This window comes from Bufo gargarizans, chromosome 4 (assembly GCF_014858855.1).
Source record: "Bufo gargarizans isolate SCDJY-AF-19 chromosome 4, ASM1485885v1, whole genome shotgun sequence".
Lineage (NCBI taxonomy): Eukaryota > Metazoa > Chordata > Amphibia > Anura > Bufonidae > Bufo > Bufo gargarizans.
In genome coordinates, this window is record NC_058083.1 from 277,052,358 (window position 1) to 277,072,762 (window position 20,405).

The 20,405-nt window shown below is 50.4% G+C and overlaps 1 protein-coding gene across 1 annotated transcript in view; it reads right to left on the bottom strand.

The window, feature by feature from the left end:
- Positions 1-20,405, bottom strand: part of MDN1 (midasin AAA ATPase 1) — a 281,392-nt gene that overhangs the window by 29,413 nt on the left and 231,574 nt on the right. Inside the window, exons 71-80 of the mRNA XM_044289668.1 lie at positions 20,127-20,236; positions 19,733-19,806; positions 19,350-19,542; positions 18,242-18,386; positions 12,280-12,426; positions 12,020-12,146; positions 11,341-11,446; positions 8,609-8,724; positions 7,984-8,400; positions 385-611 (exon numbers count right to left, since the gene is read on the bottom strand). Of these exons, the coding sequence (XP_044145603.1) occupies positions 385-611; positions 7,984-8,400; positions 8,609-8,724; positions 11,341-11,446; positions 12,020-12,146; positions 12,280-12,426; positions 18,242-18,386; positions 19,350-19,542; positions 19,733-19,806; positions 20,127-20,236 (1,662 nt within the window). The remainder of the gene's footprint in view (positions 1-384; positions 612-7,983; positions 8,401-8,608; positions 8,725-11,340; positions 11,447-12,019; positions 12,147-12,279; positions 12,427-18,241; positions 18,387-19,349; positions 19,543-19,732; positions 19,807-20,126; positions 20,237-20,405) is intronic.

The following is a 20,405-nucleotide window of genomic DNA, read 5'->3' on the forward strand; positions in this document are numbered from 1 at the left end:
ATAGGTTTCATATGTGAAAAACGTTTCCATGTCTGTTAATCTTGAAAATGTAAATGGTGTGATAAAAGGGTAAAGGCGACAATGCAATATTAAAACTTGCTATATGCCATTTTATTTTTATAGACAAAAAAATATATATATATATATAAAAAAGCCTGAGTTACGGCTGCCCATACATATTAGATGCATATTAGATGGTGGCTAATTTTAGAGAGGCCTGCCAACCAGCTGAAGTATATGGGAGTAGTGGGAAGAGAACAGCCATTGAGTTGACAGCTGTCTAATTTGTATGGCCACCTTACTGTCAATGTAGAGATTCAGGTATTGAGGTTTTACAAACAGCGAATAAACCATTCAGCTTAATCTAGTTTAGGTAGTTCTTACTCTTTGCTCTTCCAATTGCCTGTAGACGGGATTTCCACAAAGTGAACTCTCTGACCGCTATACGAACTTCTTCTCTGATGTAGTGGATACTCTTCAGAAAAGTCATGTGTTGTGCAGCCTCTTTTACTTCTCTCTCAGGGAGGACAAATAGCAACTCTACGTCTCTTAAGTCCTGGGCCATCTGTTGCATGGTATCTAGTGCTGAAGAACAAGCCTCAAAATGTTTCCTAAAAAAAAAATATAAATAAATAAATTATAGATTGCTGCACTAGTGACTGCTGTACTATACTTTTATTATAAAGGCAGTAACACCTTTGTACAGCCCTCACAGACTATAACAAGTTAAAGGGTTCACTAGAAATTCTATAATACCTTGCTATGTAAAATAAAAAAAAATATCAGGGTTTTGCACCAGCCACCCTCATGTGTACCAACATCGGCATCCTACAGTAAGCACACTGCACTGCATACTACTGATGTTGAAATGAAATAAATAAAAGAAGCAATAATTAAAATAAAGATCCTGGTGTGCGGTCCAACTATATTATACAAAAAATATATATTTAAAATCCCCATGGGGTCATGCCATTTTTGGATCAATACTGCATATTTGTTAACAGTATGATATTAGGGAAAGGAAATTCCCCATAATGTATATTCTGTAAAATAGCTTCAAAAGAGGAAGATACAAACTAAGGAATAAATTAAAAAAAGGAGATTTTTGTATAACTTACCAGTTAAATCTCTTTCTCGCTCTTCCTTGGGGGACACAGACCTTGGGTATAGCTCAGCTCCCTAGGAGGCGTGACACTAAGTAAAACTGTTAAGCCCCTCCTCCATCAGCTATACCCTCAGCCTGGAGATAGAGGCTACCAGTTGCGTGTCCAAGTAGTGAAAGGAAAACAACCAATAACGGAAACAACCAGCCAGCAACCCAACGGGGCGCCAGACCATAACCCTGTAACAAAACACAGAAGGGTGGGTGCTGTGTCCCCCAAGGAAGAGCGAGAAAGAGATTTAACTGGTAAGTTATACAAAAATCTCCTTTTCTCGCCCATTTTCCTTGGGGGACACAGACCTTGGGACGTTCAAGAGCAGTCCAAGAAGGGAGGGACCACAAACCCAAGGCGGACCACCACCGGAGCATCAGGAAACCGCTGCCTGCAAAACCAGGCGGCCCAAAGCAGCATCCGCTGATGCATGCGTATGCACTCTATAGAACCTTGTGAAAGTGTGCAGAGAGGACCAAGTGGCTGCTTTGCACAACTGTTCAGCCGAGGCCCGATGCCTCTGCGCCCAGGAAGCTCCGACTGCTCTGGTGGAATGAGCAGTGACGCTGAAAGGCGGAGCTCTACCCTTGGCTCGATAAGCCTCAGACACCGCCAGTTTAATGAAACGGGCAATAGCCACCTTGGAGACCGCCAAACCCTTGCGCGAACCCTCCGGAACCACAAACAGGGAGTCCGTGCGCCGAAAGGATCCGGTGACCTCCAGATAAATCTTCAACGCCCTGACCACATCCAGACGGTGCAGTTCCCGTTCTCTGGGGTGGGAAGGAGAGGGACAGAGCGACGGAAGGACGATGTCCTCATTGATGTGAAAGGCGGAGACCACCTTTGGCAGGAAGGACGGGACAGGCCGAAGCACAACCTTATCCTGGTGGAAGATCAGGAAAGGTTCGGAGCAAGAAAGAGCCGCTAACTCCGACACCCGTCGGAGAGATGTGATGGCCACAAGAAAAATGACCTTGCAGGACAGAAGGCGAAGGGAGACCTCCCGTAAAGGCTCGAAGGGGGCTGATTGGAGCGCCGAGAGCACCACATTCAGGTCCCAGGATGGAACTGGAGGGCGGTACGGCGGAACAGAGTGAGCCACCCCTTGTAAGAAGGTCTTAATTGGCCCCAGAGGGGCCAGGGGACGCTGGAGAAGAATAGACAGCGCCGAAATCTGTCCCTTCAGAGAACTGAGGCTCAGCCCCAGGTCCAGACCCGACTGGAGGAAGGACAGGATCGTGGGAAGAGAAAACCGGAGAGGTGGGATGCTCCGGGACTCACAGAACCCCAGATAGGACCTCCAAACCCGATAGTAGATCCTAGAGGACACGGGCTTACGAGCACGGATCATGGTGCGGACTACGTCCGCGGAGAAACCCCGTCGCGTTAAGACGGCGGTCTCAATAGCCACGCCGTCAAACGTAGCGAGCCTAAATGCTCGTGGAAGATCGGTCCCTGAGAGAGAAGGTCTTCCCTGGAGGGCAGTGGCCACGGTGCGTCTGCCAACAGCAACATTAGGTCGGCGTACCAAGACCGGCGGGGCCAATCCGGGGCGATCAGAATCGCGGGAACGCCCTCTGCCGCGATCCTCCGAAGAACCCGTGGCAGGAGGGGGAAAGGAGGAAAGACGTACAGAAGGGAGAAGTCGCGCCACGGAAGGACGAGCGCGTCGGCCCACGTCGGGGCGACCCCAGGTCCACGTCGGGGCGACCCCAGCGAAGACAAAGGGCTTCGAACACCTCTGGGTGCAGGGACCATTCTCCCGGGTCGATGGTGGACCGGCTCAGGAAATCCGCCGCCCAGTTGTCCACCCCCGGGATGTAAATCGCGGATAAGGCCGGCACATGCGCCTCCGCCCAGAGGAGAATGAGGGTCACCTCTTGCATCGCTGCAGCGCTGCGAGTGCCTCCCTGATGGTTTATGTATGCCACAGCCGTGGCATTGTCCGATTGGATCCGAACAGGGTGGCCCCGCAGTAGATGGGTCCAGTGTCTGAGGGACAGAAGAATCGCCCTCAGTTCCAGAATATTGATTGGAAGTCTGGACTCCGATAGAGACCAGACGCCCTGGACGGACCGGGGAGGGAAAACCCCCCCCCACCCCCGTAAGCTGGCATCGGTGGTAATCACCAGCCAGTTCAGTGGGAGGAAGGACCTCCCCCGTAGAGGGATATGCAACCACCAGCTGAGGGAAGCCCGAGCCAGGGGAGGCAGAAGAAAGGTCCTGTCCAGACTCCTCGGTGATTTGTCCCAGGCCGACAGAATTGCCCTCTGAAAGGTGCGGGATCGGAATTGTGCGAACGGCACCGCTTCGAAACAGGCAACCATCTTCCCCAACAACCGCATGCTGGATCTGAGGGAAGGGCGGTGATGACGGAGGAGACTGCGAACAGACCCGCAAAGGGCCAGACGCTTGTCCGACGGGAGGCGGACCTCCGCCAACTCCGTATCCAGGAGCATCCCCAGGAAGATCAGCCGTCTGGAGGGGGTAAGAGAAGACTTGGGGTGGTTGATGATCCAACCGAACCGCGTCAGGGTCTCCAGAGTGAGTCCCACACTGCCGGATGCCTGAGAGAAGGAGGGTGCCTTGACCAAGATGTCGTCCAAGTAAGGGAGAAGAAAAACACTTCTTGAACGCAGAAGGGCCAAGACAGGGGCCAGGACCTTGGTGAATACTCGAGGAGCCGTCGCCAGACCAAAGGGAAGGGCGACGAATTGGAAGTGATCGTCCCCTACCGCGAAGCGCAGGAAGCGGTGATGACATGGAGCAACCGGAACGTGGAGATATGCATCCTGAACGTCGATTGAGGCCATGAAATCCCCTCTTTCCAGGGAGGCCACTGCGGACCTGAGAGACTCCATCCGGAATCTCTGCAGTCGGAGAAAACGGTTCAGGCGCTTTAGGTCCAAGATCGGTCGCACTGAGCCTTCCTTCTTGGGAACCACAAAGAGGTTCGAGTAGAACCCCCTGAACCTTTCCGACGGAGGCACGGGGGCGACGACACCCTTGTCCATTAGAGAGCGAATGGCCGTGAAGAAGGCGGCCGCTCGTACGGGATCCCGCGGAGGACGGGACCGGAAGAAACGGTCTGGCGGAATGGACGCAAATTCGATCTTGTATCCGCAAGATACAATCTCGAGCGCCCATGCGTCTGAGATGTGGGCCCGCCATACGTTCCTGAACAGTAGAAGGCGGCCCCCCACCCGGGTGGGTGGGGGCGCACCTTCAGGCAGAGGGCTGCTGGCCTGTGGGAGCCCGTGTGGGCTGGGGCTTGCGCCAGGTAGATTGCGTCCGAAAAAACGGCTTCTTGCGTCTATCCTGGGCTGGGCCAGAGGAAGAAGAACCGGCCGCGGGTCTAGACCCGGTGGGCTTGCGAAAGGACCGAAAACGGGACGAACCAGCGCGACCACGGGGGGCGCCCCTCGGCCTGGACTGGGGGAGGAGAGTACTCTTCCCACCTGTGGCCTCAGATATAAGTTCGTCCAGACGGGTTCCGAACAAGCGGGAACCCGTGAATGGTAGGCCAGCCAAAGAGCGTTTGGAAGCGGCGTCCGCCGCCCAAACCTTCAGCCAGAGTTCCCTCCTGACAGAAACTGCCAGGGCAGAGGAACGGGCAATGAGGGCACCCGCATCAAGAGAGGCCTCACAGACAAATTTTCCGGCCTGGACAATTAGTTGGGCTAAGGAACGGAGGTCCTGTAGAGGGACGTCCGACCCTAACTCCCGTTCCAGTTGCAAACCCCATTCAGAGACCGCTTTACCAGCCCAGGCGGAGGCAAAGACCGGTCTAAGGGCCGAACCAGAGGCAGTAAAGATGGCCTTGGAGAGGGATTCCGTACGACGGTCCTCAGCAGACTGGAGGGAAGATCCGTCTTGTACAGGAATAGTAGTGCTTTTGGACAGGCGAGCCACGGGAGGATCAACCTTAGGCGGGGACGTCCACGTGGTCACAGAATCCGCTGGAAAGGGATAACAAATGTCCAGCTTTTTGGGTGTAACAAAGCGGACGTTAGGCCGGGTCCAAGCCTTGGACACCACAGAAGAAAAATCAGCGTGGATGGGAAAGACCTTGGAGGCCTGTCTGGGGCGAAGAAAGGACACGCCGGCCTGTTCAGAGCTGGGGGGGTCATCGTGTATGTGAAAGGTATCACGGATGCTAGTGATAAGATGCCCCACCGCGGACGCCAATTTGGACGGAAGCTCTGAGTCCATGTCCACGTCCGAATCCGCCAGTTCTCCCTCAGAAGGCGTATCCCTTTGAGAGGATAGACTTGACTGAGCTCGCACGCATGGCGGAGAGAGCGAAGCATCTGGAGAAGATGTGCGCTCAACCCTTGAACGTTTCTGAATATGCCGGGCCCTGGAAGATTCGCTGGGAGGCAGGGAATCAGTGGGGGCGGCAGAAACGGTAGTCCCAGCGGGTGCGACAGGGATTGTGGCAGCCTGCGGGAGAGGCGGTCTATCCACGAGACGGCCCACTACGTGTGTAAGGCTTTCGACCGCCTGAGACAGAGACCTAGCCCAGTCAGGGGGTTCAGAGGCACCGGGGGGCGCAGCAGAAAGCGGGCCCTGCACCGGGGCCTGACATGCAAGGCAATGCGGCTCAGATTGCCCACGCGGAAAAAGTTCCTTGCAGGCGGTACAGGCATGGTACCAGGGTTTGGGGGCACCCGTGGGATCTGACATGTTGAAAGAGTGGTCGTACCCTGATACAGAGACCACAAGGGGTTGCAGCAGCTATGACCAGGAGGGTTAGGAGAGGGTTAACTGTCCTACCAGTGTCAGAAGAACGTCAGGAGTGAAGTCCAGATCAACAGCTGCAGAAAGGCAGCAACAGCAGAGAGCGTGCGTCCCAGAACGCAATCTATGCACCAGGAGTCTCCCACGTGGCTCAGCTTCCAGAACGGAGTGAGGAAGCGCGGCAAAAAACCTCAGCAGAGGCGCGGGAAGAAGCTCCGCCCCCTACACGTTTGAATGTCTCCTGTGAAGGAGAACGTAACCCCGCCCCCAATGACGCGCGCGCGCGCGAAAAAAGAGCACGCCCCCTGCTGCCGTGACTCTCAGGTTTATGTCCGTAGAATAAGGCCCGCAGGCCCAAGTGCGCGGCGATATGCAGGTGGGTGACCTCACCGAGCCTCCTCTGTCACAATGTCCCCCGCCGAGCCCGAACCGCCGATGTCGGGCCTAAGCCCCGCCCCCCGATCACGCACGGAGCGGCGGCGGCGGGGAGGGAGAAGGATGTCAGGAGAGTAATCCGGGCCCAATAAACAGCGTGGGGAATCAGCCATTGGGGAGCGGAAGCAGCCGCAGATGGGGAGATCTACAGAGCGCTCAAATGACGACCACGGGTGCCCCCCCAAACCCAGTGCAAATAGGGACAGGGTATGGGCTGGAAAAGCCATCTTACCTGTCTTCACCCTCAGTTCCTTCCAGCAGGGTCGCCCCTTCAGCTACTGGCACCGCAGTGGCAGGAAGCTGGGAGAGGGGCTTTGCGTGCGGGCGACCCCCTAGCTGGCGGGATGTAGGGGAGCCATTGCTGCCCAGATCCCCTATTGCTTCTGTGGGGGAGGCAGCAGTGCAGATAGTTGGCACTGGCGCAGCTCACCCCGGGAGAGCAGAGAGGTCAATGCGTCTCTGGTATCCCTAGGAAAAAACAAAAATAAAATAACAAATTAGAGAAAAAATTACAACAAGGAGAAAACAGCCCTGCAGTAGCAGGGAGTGTCTTGCCTCCTTGGACACTAAGCTAAAACTGGTAGCCTCTATCTCCAGGCTGAGGGTATAGCTGATGGAGGAGGGGCTTAACAGTTTTACTTAGTGTCACGCCTCCTAGGGAGCTGAGCTATACCCAAGGTCTGTGTCCCCCAAGGAAAATGGGCGAGAAATATAGATTATTGAGAACCCAAAATGATCCGCTGCTGCATCCAGGTCCACCTCAAAAGGCCCCTATACACATTAGTGCATTGTCGTCCAAACCCAGAGTGTCTAAAGTGTGCAGGGAGTTCTCATCTACCCCTGAGAGAAGATGTTTGTGGAGAGAAGGAAAGGGCAAAGTGAACCTTTTTAACCCAATGTTTTTGTTCTCCCACTTGCGGGCTGTGCAAGCAAGTGGATTAAGGCAAGTTAAATTATTTATTTTTTTAACCCTTCCAGCGCTTTTGTACTATGCATTCTGTATTCAGAATGCTATTATTTCCCCTTATAACCATGTTATAAGGGGAAATAATAATGATCGGGTCTCCATCCCGATCGTCTCCTAGCAACCGTGCGTGAAAATCGCACCGCATCCGCACTTGCTTGCGCACGCAACCCCATTAATTTCTATGGGGCCTGCGTTACGTGAAAAACGCACAAAATAGAGCATGCTGCGATTTTCATGCAACGCATAAGTGATGCGTGAAAATCACCGCTCATGTGAACAGCCCCATAGAAATGAATGGGTCGGGATTCAGTGCTGGTGCAATGCGTTCAACTCAGGCAGCGCATCCGCGCGGAATACTCGCCCGTGTGAAAGGGGCCTAGGTGTTTCCATAAGTCAACCTTGATTCATTAGGCGCCATTGTGAGATGCCTTTTAATAAATTAGTAGCATCTCTGGTAGTCCATAAGCCAGAAACTGAAGTATACACCTGCTAGGAGATGGTGTAGACTTCAGCTATAACGTAATAAATCCTCAAAGTCCAGCTTTCTTCTGCTAAGCCCCGCCCCCTTCATCGCTACTTCATAACTTGTGACATTTTTACGTCACAATAGTCGGGTAAACACTTCAGTAAATGCACATTGTTGTGTTTAGCAATTTGTAAAGTAAATCTTAAATTAGCTCTCACCAAGAATAAAACAGAGTCTCACAAGACTGCAGTCGAATTGTGTCCACAGCTGTTTTTGTGGCTTTAATATCGGCTAACATCTTTGTTACTGTCTCATACAACTGCTGCCAATCACTGTCTGATCTGCGGATAGTGCATAATTTTGGCAGCCAGTCTGCAGCGGCTGGAGAAGGAACATCCAGTGCTGCTGTCCAAGGCTTGGCATCTTCACAACTTGTATCTTCACTTTTCTTATTATTTACAGGACAGCATTCCAATAACCAAGATAATTGTTCAAGTACAATGCTGCACTGCATTACAAGGTGCTGCAATCTGTCCAGCCACTGCTGCACCCCATCCTGTGGTGGGAAGGCAATCTTGTACTCATCAGATGATCCCACACGGCAGTTGATCTCCTTCATACAGCTCAACAAATTTCTGTAAAATATGAAAAAATATGGAGAACAGAAATTACTGGGAAGCAGAGATCTTTAACTGTCTCAGTTTTTAAATACAGCATACAATATGGTTTAAGAAAGAACAAAAAAGCAATGCCCAAGACTTTGGATGTAAAAACATGATTGCTCAAAAAATGATTTTTTTTCCCCTTATCCAAGAAATAATGAAAACAGTATCTGTACATTACCGGAGAATAATCCACTGTTCGGTTACAGTAGTAAGGGAGCTTCTCTGTTTTAGGATGGTCTTTAAAAGATGACCAGAGAAACCTTTGCATCGCTCAATGTTCCCTAGACCAAGTTCCTACACAAAAAAAAAAACACAGGAAGATTAAACGCAAAACCATAAAGAGAAACAGAATGAATTCCACAAGTAAAATTAAAAAGCAAAGATATAAAGTGCTGTATTTTTGGACTATAACATGCACATTATATATATTTTTTTATCAATAAAACATCTTGCTTAAAAGTGTCTTAATCGCCTGCAGTGTCAGACCTCCCTGACTGCTTCCTTAAAGGGGCTTTATGAGACTTTAGAAATGACCTAGACTAAAATAGTGAATGGGGTTGAGTGCAATGCACTTGGCAAGCACTGGGAACGCAGCAGCGCTGACAGGATCGCCAGTGCCTTCGCAAACAGCTGATCAGTGGGGTCCCGGGTGTCAGACCAACATTGTTCAGATACTGATGACCTGACCTGAGGATAGGTCATTACTTTTTAAGTCTTGGAAAAACCCTTTTAATTATCCCGGGGTGCATCTTATAGTCTGAAAAATATGGTAATTAATTTAAAAAGGGAAAAAATGCTCAATATGCACAATACATGGCCAAACATATGTCGGATCCTGACCAATATGTCTATATATGAGCTAGTTTAAAAATAAAAAAATAAAAAAAAATAAAAAAAATAAAAAAAAATTTTGGTCTCCCCTTATCTGGGATGGCTCTCCACAAAATTTGGGAGTGTGGCTGTGGGAATATGGACCCATTCAACCGAAACAGCATTTGTGAGGTCAGGCACTGATGTTGGAACGAGAAGATTTGGCTTCAAATTGTCGTTTTAACTCATTCCAAGGTGTTACAGCCCCTCGGCTGACTGTTCGCTTTGCATATGCTGATCTCATACTTGTGTGCAGCTGCTTTACCATGGAAACCCATTTCAGGAAAGCGTCTGACACACAGTTCCAGTGTGGATGTTACTTCCAGATACATGTTGAGCTGATACTTATAGAAGCAGCTTCTTTCACAATAAAAGGACTTCAGTTAACCACAGCAGATAGTTGACCGGGGCAGATCAGAAATTTTATGCAGGACATGGCTTCATGTAATTGCAGCGGTGTCCTCCGCTAGCTATCTGACATTTGCTGCAAGTTCCCTCCCGGCCAAAGTGGCACTTATGACAGTTCCAAGTTTAAAGTCACTGAGCTCTTCAGTATGACCTACCGTATTTTTCGCCGTATAAGACGCACCTTTTCCCCCCAAAAGTGGGGGGGAAATAGCAGTGCGTCTTATACGGCGAATGTAGCCGATTTTGCTTAGTTTTCAATGATACACCCGCCGCGATGCCGTGCGGCGGGTATATCAGCTGTGAGGGAGGAGGGGCTGGGGGCGGCATCTGCATTTATAATGACAGCGGGGCCCGTGCAGTGACTGTATTCTACTACACGGGCCCCGCTTACTGTACAATCATATCCCTAATACCGTAGTTAATTGTTGTGTGCACTGCATGTAAAAGCATAATGAGCGATGATGAGCGCTATTACTTACAATTAGAAGCGCTTGCCGTTCGGAGCAGAGAGGAGGGAGGAGGCAGGCCGGGAGGACGGGCGCTGGCAGTGTGAGTCATACGTCACGCGCCTGCGCCGCCTGCTTCATGAATGAAGCAGGCGGCGTGGGCGCATGACGGATGACTCACACTGCCAGCGCCCGTCCTCCCGGCCTGCCTCCTGCCTCCTCCCTGCTCCGAACGGCAAGCGCTTCTAATTGTAAGTAATAGCGCTCATCATCGCTCATTATGCTTTTACATGCAGTGCACACAACAATTAACTACGGTATTAGGGATATGATTGTACAGTAAGCGGGGCCCGTGTAGTAGAATACAGTCACTGCACGGGCCCCGCTGTCATTATAAATGCAGATGCGACCCCCACCCCCATTATAAAAGCAAATGCGACCCCCACACTTATGGAGGGGATCTGTGGATGACACATAGCATAAGATGCTATATATGTGTCATCCACAGATCCCCCCCATAACTGTCATACACAGATCCTCATAACAGCGCCATCCAGAGAGGATCCCCTATAAGTGTCACCCACAGATCCCCCATAACAGTGCGTCATCCACAGATCCCCATAACAGTGCATCACCCACAGACCACAATTAGTTCAAAATATTTTTTTTCTTATTTTCCTCCCCAAAAACCTAGGTGCGTCTTATACGCCGGTGCGTCTTATACGGCGAAAAATACGGTATACTATGACTATGTGCAGGATTTTAGGCAGCCGTTAGTGATAGGTGTGAACGTAATAATTAAGAGGGGAGTTCACATGATGGTACTGACGGCCATATAGACCATATGTCCAAATGTCAACAGCTTCATTAATATTAATTTGTATTTTCATCAGGTCAGATGATATTTACAGAACTTGGACTTAAAAGTTAAATATGCTCATTTAAGATCCTTATGATGCAAATCATAATTTCAGTTATGTAAAAGTAAAGTCTGTGACTACTCCATGAATTTGCACGAGTTACACATGAATTTACTATGGATTTAACTCTACCACAGTTGTTTTGTGGTGCAAAATTGGCAGCATGTACTCCCCATGTGAACACACCCAGTCTTCAGCCTCCAGGCTTGCATATATTCACTGCAAGTTATACAGTGTCCACATCGAAATCCATCAGTATCTCTTACCTTTACAGGATTCAACAATGCAGTCTCCAGTCTAGCATTACGTGCAAGAGATCTGTAGAAATACTTCTGGCACCCATCCCAAGTGGTGGCGATTTCTGCAAGCAGCCTGTGGAAAAAAATTGTTCAATGCTTAAGTACCAGTTTATCGGTTGACTTAGGCTAGTTTCACACTAGCGGCAGGGGACTCTGGCAGGCTGTTCCGGCAGATAAACCGCCTGTCGAATCTGCCCTGACGCTAGTTCACGTGTGCCCCCGGACTGCCGCTCCGTACCCATTGACTATAATGGGGGCGGGGGTGGAGTTCCGGCAGCAGCATATGCCGAGAGGCAGCCAGACAAAAAGTACTGCATACATCCTGCAGGAGTCCCCTGCCGCTAGTGTGAAAGTACCCCTAGTAATGCAATTTCTCGCATTGTTAAATGCTTGTGGCACTTGCCCACAAACAAGGTAAAAAACTTAAAATGTTTGTGTGCTAATAAATGAAAACTGTTTTCCAGGACTAAAAAAGGGCAGATTTATAGATGTTCTCATGACAGGATATCATACAGATCTAGTGTAACACTACAAATGGAAATGGATTTGTTTTAGTCAACAATTCAAATGAATAGCAGATTAAGTACGCTTATGAACTAAAATAGACAAGGCTGTAACTATTCTAGAAAACAAATAATATTCATACTCAGAATTGGTGTCTAGGGCACTACTTGAGACGGTGAAAGCACTGCGAACGTCCAAAGGATGGAGGCAGAGGATATCCTGATTGTCCTTAGAACGCATCCATGCAATTCCCCGACGATAAGACAAACCTATAAGTGATGATATTTCCCCATTTTAAAGAATTTTTGTTATTACACAATGATGCAATGAACAGTACCATACCAAGTATGGGACAAATGTAAAATAAGTACAAAAATGTATTGCTAACTACACACAGTATACCTGTTTTTGACAACATTTTAAAAAGATCTGCAAGTGCCCTTTGTTTTTGCATCAAGATGTGTTTGGCCTCCGATTTTTGCTTCTCTTTTTCTGCAGTCTGGTCTACGGTAAGATTCCGGAGCTCTTGCACAGATTCTAAGATTCCCTCTAAGAAAAAAAAATATATAAAAAATAACGAGATTTTTGTATAACTTACCAGTAAAATCTCTTTCTCGCTCTTTCCTTGGGGGACACAGAAGACCTTGGGTATAGCTCATCTCCATAGAAGGCGTGACACTAAGTGAGAACTGTTAAGCCCCTCCTCCACAGCTATACCCTCAGCCTGGAGAGAGAGAGACTGCCAGTTGCGTGTCCAAGTAGTGAGAAAAGGCAAAGTCCAAAAGTGGAACCAACAAGCCAACTACCCAACGGGTAAAACAAACTCGGAAACAAAGAATGGGTGGGTGCTGTGTCCCCCAAGGAAAGAGCGAGAAAGAGATTTTACTGGTAAGTTATACAAAAATCTCGTTTTCTCGCCCAATTTCCTTGGGGGACACAGAAGACCTTGGGACGTTCAATAGCAGTCCAAGAGGGGAGGGACCACAGCACCAGGGCAAAGCACCCGAAGGCATCAAGAAACCGCCGCCTGCAGACCAGGCGGCCCGAGGCAGCAGACGCCGAAGCCCCAGCGCGCACCCTGTAGAACCCAGTAAGGTGTGCAAGGAAGACCAGCGACCGCCTTGCACAAAAGCATGGCCGAAGCCTAATGCCTCCGGCCCAGGAGGCACCGACCGCTCTGGTGAAATGAACGGTGACACCAAAAGCAGAACCCTGCCCTTGGTGCGGTAACCACAGCAATAGACACAGAGAGCGAAGGAAGCCACCCTGGAGGCCGTCAACCCTTTGCGCGGACACCCTGGAAACACAAGAGACCGAACGCCGACAAGAGCCGGAGATCTCCAAGGAATAACTGCAAACCCAAACAATCTCCAAGCGGTGAAGCGCCCGTTCCCGGAGACGGGAAGGGGATGACCAAAGCCTCGTAGATAAGAAAGCAGATACCACCCTCAGAAGGAAGGGACGGGATGGAGAAACAGCCCCGTCCTGGAAAAGGACAGAGGGCACAGAACACGAAGGGCCACCCATCAGGCACCCGTCAGACATGATGGCAACAGAAAACACAACTGTACAGGACAGCAGGAGTAGGGAGAACTTCTACAACGGCACCAAGGAAAAGAGTGGAGCGCCAAGAGCTCAGTGTGTAGTTCCCAGGGCGGTACCAGGGAACGGTACAGAGGAACCAAAGAGCCACTCTGTGGAAGAAGGTCATGACAGGCCCAGGAGGGCCAGAAAAACGCTGCAAGGGGAAGGACAGCGCCGACACTTGACACTTCAGTAACAGAGTCCCAGTCCCAGGGTCAGGCCGGACTAGAGAAAGACAAAACCAAGGGAGAGAAAAGCAGAGTGGGGGAATGCCCCACTTACCACAAAACCTAGTCAAGAACCCTAAGTCCGACAACCGAACCCGGACGAAGCACAGTCGGGAGCGAACACTAGCGCGCTCGCAGGAATCGCCTGGCAAGCGGGAAAAAAACCCAATGTGATCAGGCGCAGACCAGTAACACGGCCCAAGGGTCGGAAGAAAACTCCCGTCGGCCCCCGAACAACATAGTCCCGTATCCAACCGGAGTGGGTGAGCAGAAGGACAGACGGAAGAAACTGAAAGGGTCCGCCCAGCAGCCGACAGATGCCAGGACAAGACAGGCCAAAGTCCAAGTCGACGTAGCCACCACAGGAAGGAGTTCTACAGTCCTGGTGAGGGAAAGTCAAGGACAACCGTGACCGAAGGGTAGTCCTCCCAAGTTACCGAAAAGGTAAGTCCAGCAGGACCATATGCCCAGAATGGAAAGGCAATCTGCACCCAGCGGGAGGACAGAACGCAATAGGCCTGGAAAACAGGCACACAGCTAGTACTGCCAGCGAAAACGAGGGAGACGGTACGAGACCACAAGTAACACCGGAACCATCCAAATGAACAACCATGCTCACCCCCGAAGGGGAGGGGGCAATGACGAAACAGCCTCTGAGGCCTGGCCTGTGCAGAAGCCACCTCGGAGTGACAAACTCAGAAAGGAAGCCAAAACAACCGAGCCGGCGAGGAAAAGCAGTCGAGACAGAGGTCGGCATAACACCCTCCGAACCGAAAGGAGGAATGGCAAACAGGGAAGCCACAGGACAGTTCAAAAGCCGAAAACCTGCTACTCTGTGAGACGACCTGCACATCGCCTCGCAGAAGGCGAAAACCCGGAAGAACCCAAAAGTGGAGGTCCCTCAGACCTGGATAGACTAGCACCCAAGAGAAGTTGGGTGACCTACCCGAGAGGAGCGGTCTGTTCCTGGTAGCAGATCAGACTGAAGTGCAGAAGGCGCCAAAGACAACGCTCTCGACCCGACGGCTTGTGCGGGGAAGCAATGTCACGGGAGGACGAACGGGTACGCATCAAGGTACCCCGAACACCCCCAGGTGGAAGGGCCAATGAACATGGCTGGTGCAGTCACAACGGGACCACACCAGAGAATGAGTGCCACCCAGCTCGGTGCAGTAGCGAGCCAGCAGAGCCCGTCTACCTATATACAAGGTATACAGCGGTGAATACATTGGGCATTCATTTGTTGTGTGTTGGACAACACCTTAGGCTCATACAGGTGGACAGAATGACCTCTTCAGAAAAGAGTGCAAAGCTAGCGACAAGCAGCCTCACCCCAAGAGAAAAAAGTATGTCGCAGGAGGAAGGGAGGCATACGTACTAGCAAACCGCAGGCAGCGAGAAGGCCAACCCACCCACGGGAGGAGAAGGGAAACACGGCCCAAACAACGCACAGAGCGCACAGCCAAGCATCCCACAGTATCCATGGAAGTGCAAAGTGCAACCCGAAAGGGAGTTATGCACAAGGCTAGTACAGGGGGCATGCTATGGAACGCAAGCAGTCCGCCCAGAAAAGGGGAGAGAAAGGCACCTGGCAAACTCTGCAGACGGCAAGAGTGCAAAGGCCCGCACCAAAGGACCTAGTGAAGGGGGAAGGGCACGCACAGGATTATCCAGGCATTAAATTATTGTGCAATAATCCAACCAACACCGAATTTTGTGAGAGTGCAACGAGTAGTTCGCCAATGAAGGGGAACGTCCAGTACAGCATATAGAAGGACAGCCGTGAATCTCATGAGCGCGCAAATTACCGCCCACGGAATAAGAAGTGGTCATGCACAAGGCCAGCACCGTTTCCAAAGGGAGTGCAAGCAGCGCACCCATGTTTAGAGGGCCATGCTCCTGGCCAGCAACGTATTCGGTGAGGGTGCAATGAACCGCACACGGCAGCATCGCATCCCAGGAGAGCGCGAGCACCCCGCCACGGACGGGGCCATGCACATGACCAGCAACGTACTGGCGCAAGAACAAACACCGTCAGTGAAGGTGCATGTATGTCGCCTGAGGAGAGGAGGCATGCCCATGCCGGCAGCAAAGCCAGCGAGAGTGCGGTACACCGCCCAAGGAAGGGGGGGCCATGCCTATGGCTGGCAGCGGATCCGGTGAGAGTGCAAGCACCCCGCCATGGAAGGGGGTCAAGCACGTGGCCAGCAACCTACCGCGAGAGAACAACCCCAGCCAGGAAGGGTATGTATGCCGCCCGAGAGAAGGAGGCATGCTCAAGGCCGGCAGCGAAACCAATGAGAGTGCAGCCTACCGCTTATGGAAGGGAGTCATGCACAAGGCCGGCAGCGAATCCATTGAGAGTGCAGCGTTCCGCTTATGGAAGGGGGACGTGCACATGGCCGGCAGTGAACCCAATGAGTGCAGTGTTCCGCATATGGAAGGGGGACGTGCACATGTTTTATACCCATGGCCAACAGCGAACCCAGTGAGAGTGCAGCGTACCGCCATAGAAGAGGGTTACACACATGGCCGGCAGGAATCCAGTGAGAGTGCCGTGCTCCTCAAGGAGGGGGGTCGTGCACATGGCCAGCACCGAATCCGGTGAGAGTGCAATTCTTCTGCCCCAGAAGGGGGTCATGCACCTGTCCGGCATTAAATCCAGTGAGAGTGATGCACATGGCCAACCTGTAACTGGAGAGGCGACGTTCTGCCTATAGACGGGGCGCCTGCCTTTGGTCAGCGCCGTATCCCGGGAGATGGCAAGGGTCCGCCTAGAAGGGGAACATGTAGCTGGCCAGAACCGCAGCCGAGGAGCGCAACATGCCGCCTACGGAAGGGGGGCATAGCGTGCGGCCAGCACTACTGCATCAGGCTGCAGCGTCCTGCGCAACCATTCCGCTATTTATTAACTTTATTCTTTATTTTATTTTTATTTTTTTTGTTTTTATTTTTTATTTTTTTTGTTTTTTAAAACACAGCCACTCTGAGGCAAAAAAAGGGGCCACCATACAGGGGCACAATCTCACACAGGCCCACCAGGAAGCCCAGAACATAGAGGGTGTCCTCTAGATGGGAGCCGGCCCCTGGTGGCCGGTACCCAACAGGTTAACAAACCTCCGGCCTAGGGGGCGGCGCTGCGATCCCCTGGGGGCGGGGGACCTCCAGGCGGGAAGAATTCGCGCCGCGAGAAGTTCCCGCCCCCTCCAACCGAGGCTGGAAGTTTGTGGCCTAGTAGGCCGTGAAGCCGGGGCCTAGATTTTCGCGGCGCCCGGCCGACCGGGAGTACCGGCGGTCGGCCGGGACCGGGAGGGAGCCGGCTGACGCATGCACTAACGGCCGCGGGTGCCCACCCCGCGGGCCGGCAGAGACAAAGGGCCGGATTGCGGCCGAGCAGGCCGAAGCCTGGGTCAAAAGTTTGCGGCTCCCGGCCGACCGGAAGCCTCAACAGTCAGCCGGGGCCTGCTGGAGCATCGCGCTCAGTACATGCAGGCCGTGAGGGCCTTGCGTCCGGCAGCTTCTGGAGCCGGCAGCTTCTGGAGCGGGCCCCTGGCCCTAGACACCGGTAAGGAGAGCGGGGGGGGACCCTGAAGTCCAGCACTGCACCCCATGCCCTAACGGACCAGGGCAGTCAGCGCGGGCCCCCTGTACTGAATCTGCGACCGGTAAGGGGGAGGGCCGGCATAACCCCTGTGTCAGAGGCAGCTAGGAGCCGGACTCCGGTCCTAAAGCAGATTCCTCCACAGCAATCCATTGCTCACCCCTGTGCAATGCCCTATGAAGGGGCAGTGTATAGTCGCCCCGCGGTCACCAGTATGGTGGTGGTGTGGGGCTTGGGCAACAGCTGGATATGAGAGACAGCCCTGGAGCCAGAAACATGGCTGTTCCCAACGACACCTCAGGGGCCAGCCTAGGTCCAGCAGGGACCAGTATGGGGGTCCAGCACGCAGGAGACCGGGGAGGGAATGAGGGGAACGTAGGGCTGGAGAAGCCTCTCTCTTACCACAGCCGTCTTCACCCTCGGTCCGTTCCAGCAGGGTCGCCCCTTCAGCTACTGGCACCGTAGTGGCAGGACGCTGGAAGAGGGGCTTGGCGTGCGGGCGACCCTTGCGCTGGCGGGATGCAGGGGAGCTGGGCTGCCCTGGTCCACCTTGCCTTCTGTGGGGGAGGCAGCAGTGCGGATGACCGGCACTGGCGCAGCTCGACCCCGGGAGAAACAGAGAGGTCTAGTGCGTCTCTGTTGTCCCTGATGATCTGAAGAAAAAAACAAAAGCAAAAATCAAAACTAAAAACCAAACAGGAGAAAAACAGCCCTGCAGTAGCAGGGAGTGTCTTGCCTCCTTGGACACTAAGCAAAAACTGGCAGTCTCTCTCTCCAGGCTGAGGGTATAGCTGTGGAGGAGGGGCTTAACAGTTCTCACTTAGTGTCACGCCTCCTATGGAGATGAGCTATACCCAAGGTCTTCTGTGTCCCCCAAGGAAATTGGGCGAGAAAATTACATTTCTTGTCACTGGGTGACACAAATATGGAAGTGTGCTGTAGTTCTTCCTACCTGTCAACATATTGAGGTTTTCAAACAAGGTTGGCATTTGGCTCTTCTTTATGAAAGAACTGCACAAGTGTCTCATTCTTTTAGTCAGCTTTGGAAGACGGCACTGAAGTGACTCGGCTGAATAAATGTTCTCTCCATAGTTTAGCTGTTAGAAGAACAGAATATATTAATGCTTTAAAGCTGATGACTTAAAATAAAAACATAAGCCCACATTAAAAAAAAATATAAAAAAATGACTACATGCTGATGAATTAACCACCTAACAGTTGGGCTTTGAGAAAAGTACTTAAAGGGAACCTGTCACCGGGATTTTGTGTATAGAGCTGAGGACATGGGTTGCTAGATGGCAGCTAGAACATCCGCAATACCCAGTCCCCATAGCTGTGTGCTTTTATTGTTGAAAAAAACAGCATTTGATACACATGCAAATTAACCCGAGATGAGTCAGGGACAGGACTCATCTCAGGTTAATTTGCATATGTAAAAAAAATCTGTTTTTTTACACAATAAAAGCACACAGAGCTATGGGGACTGGGTATTGCGGATGTGCTATCGGCCATCTAGCAACTTATGTCCTCAGCTCTATACACAAACTCCCGGTGACAGGTTCCCTTTTAACAGTTCAGCCAGAACAGAGCTCAGACAGCAGGGTGACAGCTGCTTTAGCTGCTTATATTTCAGGATTGGTAGCAACTAGAGATATGGGCCTGGTCTTGTTTGAAAGCTCGAGGGTTTTTCCAATTTTAATGTAACTATTATGTGGTTAATCTTACATAGAAAAACTGGCATTTAGTAAAACTGATGCATAAAATGTCATCTACTTAAAAGCAAAGTAGTTGCCAATGGCAATGAATCAGGTTTCAAAAAGGGCCTTTGAAACATAGGAGGTGGAATCTGATTGCTTGCCATGGAAGCCTATTTCACATTTCCTTCAGCCTACTTTTAATAAATGAAATACTTTAATCTTGAAATAAAACTAGAACTAAAATAAATAAATAAATAAATAAATAAACAGTACATATTTCAAAATGTTAATTATAAACACTGGCCAAACAAGAATAAAAAGAGTTTGGCATAACAGAATTTAATAGCTCCGTTATTGCCTTACTGGTACACTGCGCCCTCCAGATAAGGCAGAGCTCAGTACAGAAGCGAGGTGCTGCACAGCATTTCTTTTGACTTTCAAGTCTACTGCAGTGTTGGTGAAATCCGGCTGATCCTCGTGGACACTTTCCACTAATGCTGAAGTGGAGGCTTCATTCAGAGTGGCTTCAAACTTCTTAATGTATTTAAAGAGTGTTCTAAAAGGAAAGCATGACCAATAAGAATCCAGGAATCTACACTTAATGAAACTCAACAAGAAAGCAATTAGTGTGCTGGGTTGATATACATTATATCTAGTTTCATTAATAAGCTGATCTCGTTCTTCAATGTATAGTACAAGCCCAATAATCATCTAATTGAATCTATGGCCTATGAATACTGTCTTACCGATGGGTTTTTTCCACAGACTGTTTTACAGCCCAGAAACTGACATCATTCCACTTGGATATACTCACAAAATCCTACAAGAATAAAATGGTAACATAAAAAACTGACTGTAAAAACATCAGGAAGAGTAAACGTTTTCTGTGTTGTAAGGTACCACTTTATATAAGTAATATACAGCCTATGCCTCTCCCCATCGATTACCAAGTGGAGAAATAAAAGCTACTCATTTATTTGCTCATTAAGCAACTTCTATTAGTTTCAATCTACAAAAAAAAAAAAAAAAAAAAAGAATAAATGATGATACTTTAATAGTATCATCATTTTGCTATTAGTGGCGACTGCAACTAATCTATACCACAGGATAACCAGCGTTACAGAATACACATATACTTACTTTCAGCTCTTTCTCCACAGGCTTGCGCAATTCATTAATTCTTGCTTCAACAGAGGGCAAAAACTGCTTATAATAATGGTAAAGATTCCAGAGAAGACTGCATAAAGAATCTGCAACACCAAAGTAAAAATACAGCATGTACCAAAGATCTGTGCAAAATTTTAACAGTGGAAGGCTCTATTCACATCTGCACTTGAAGCTTCACTGCAGATGGTTTCTGCCAATATGACGGACACTTCAGCAGAATCAGCACAGCGCCCATTATAAATAGAAGCAACA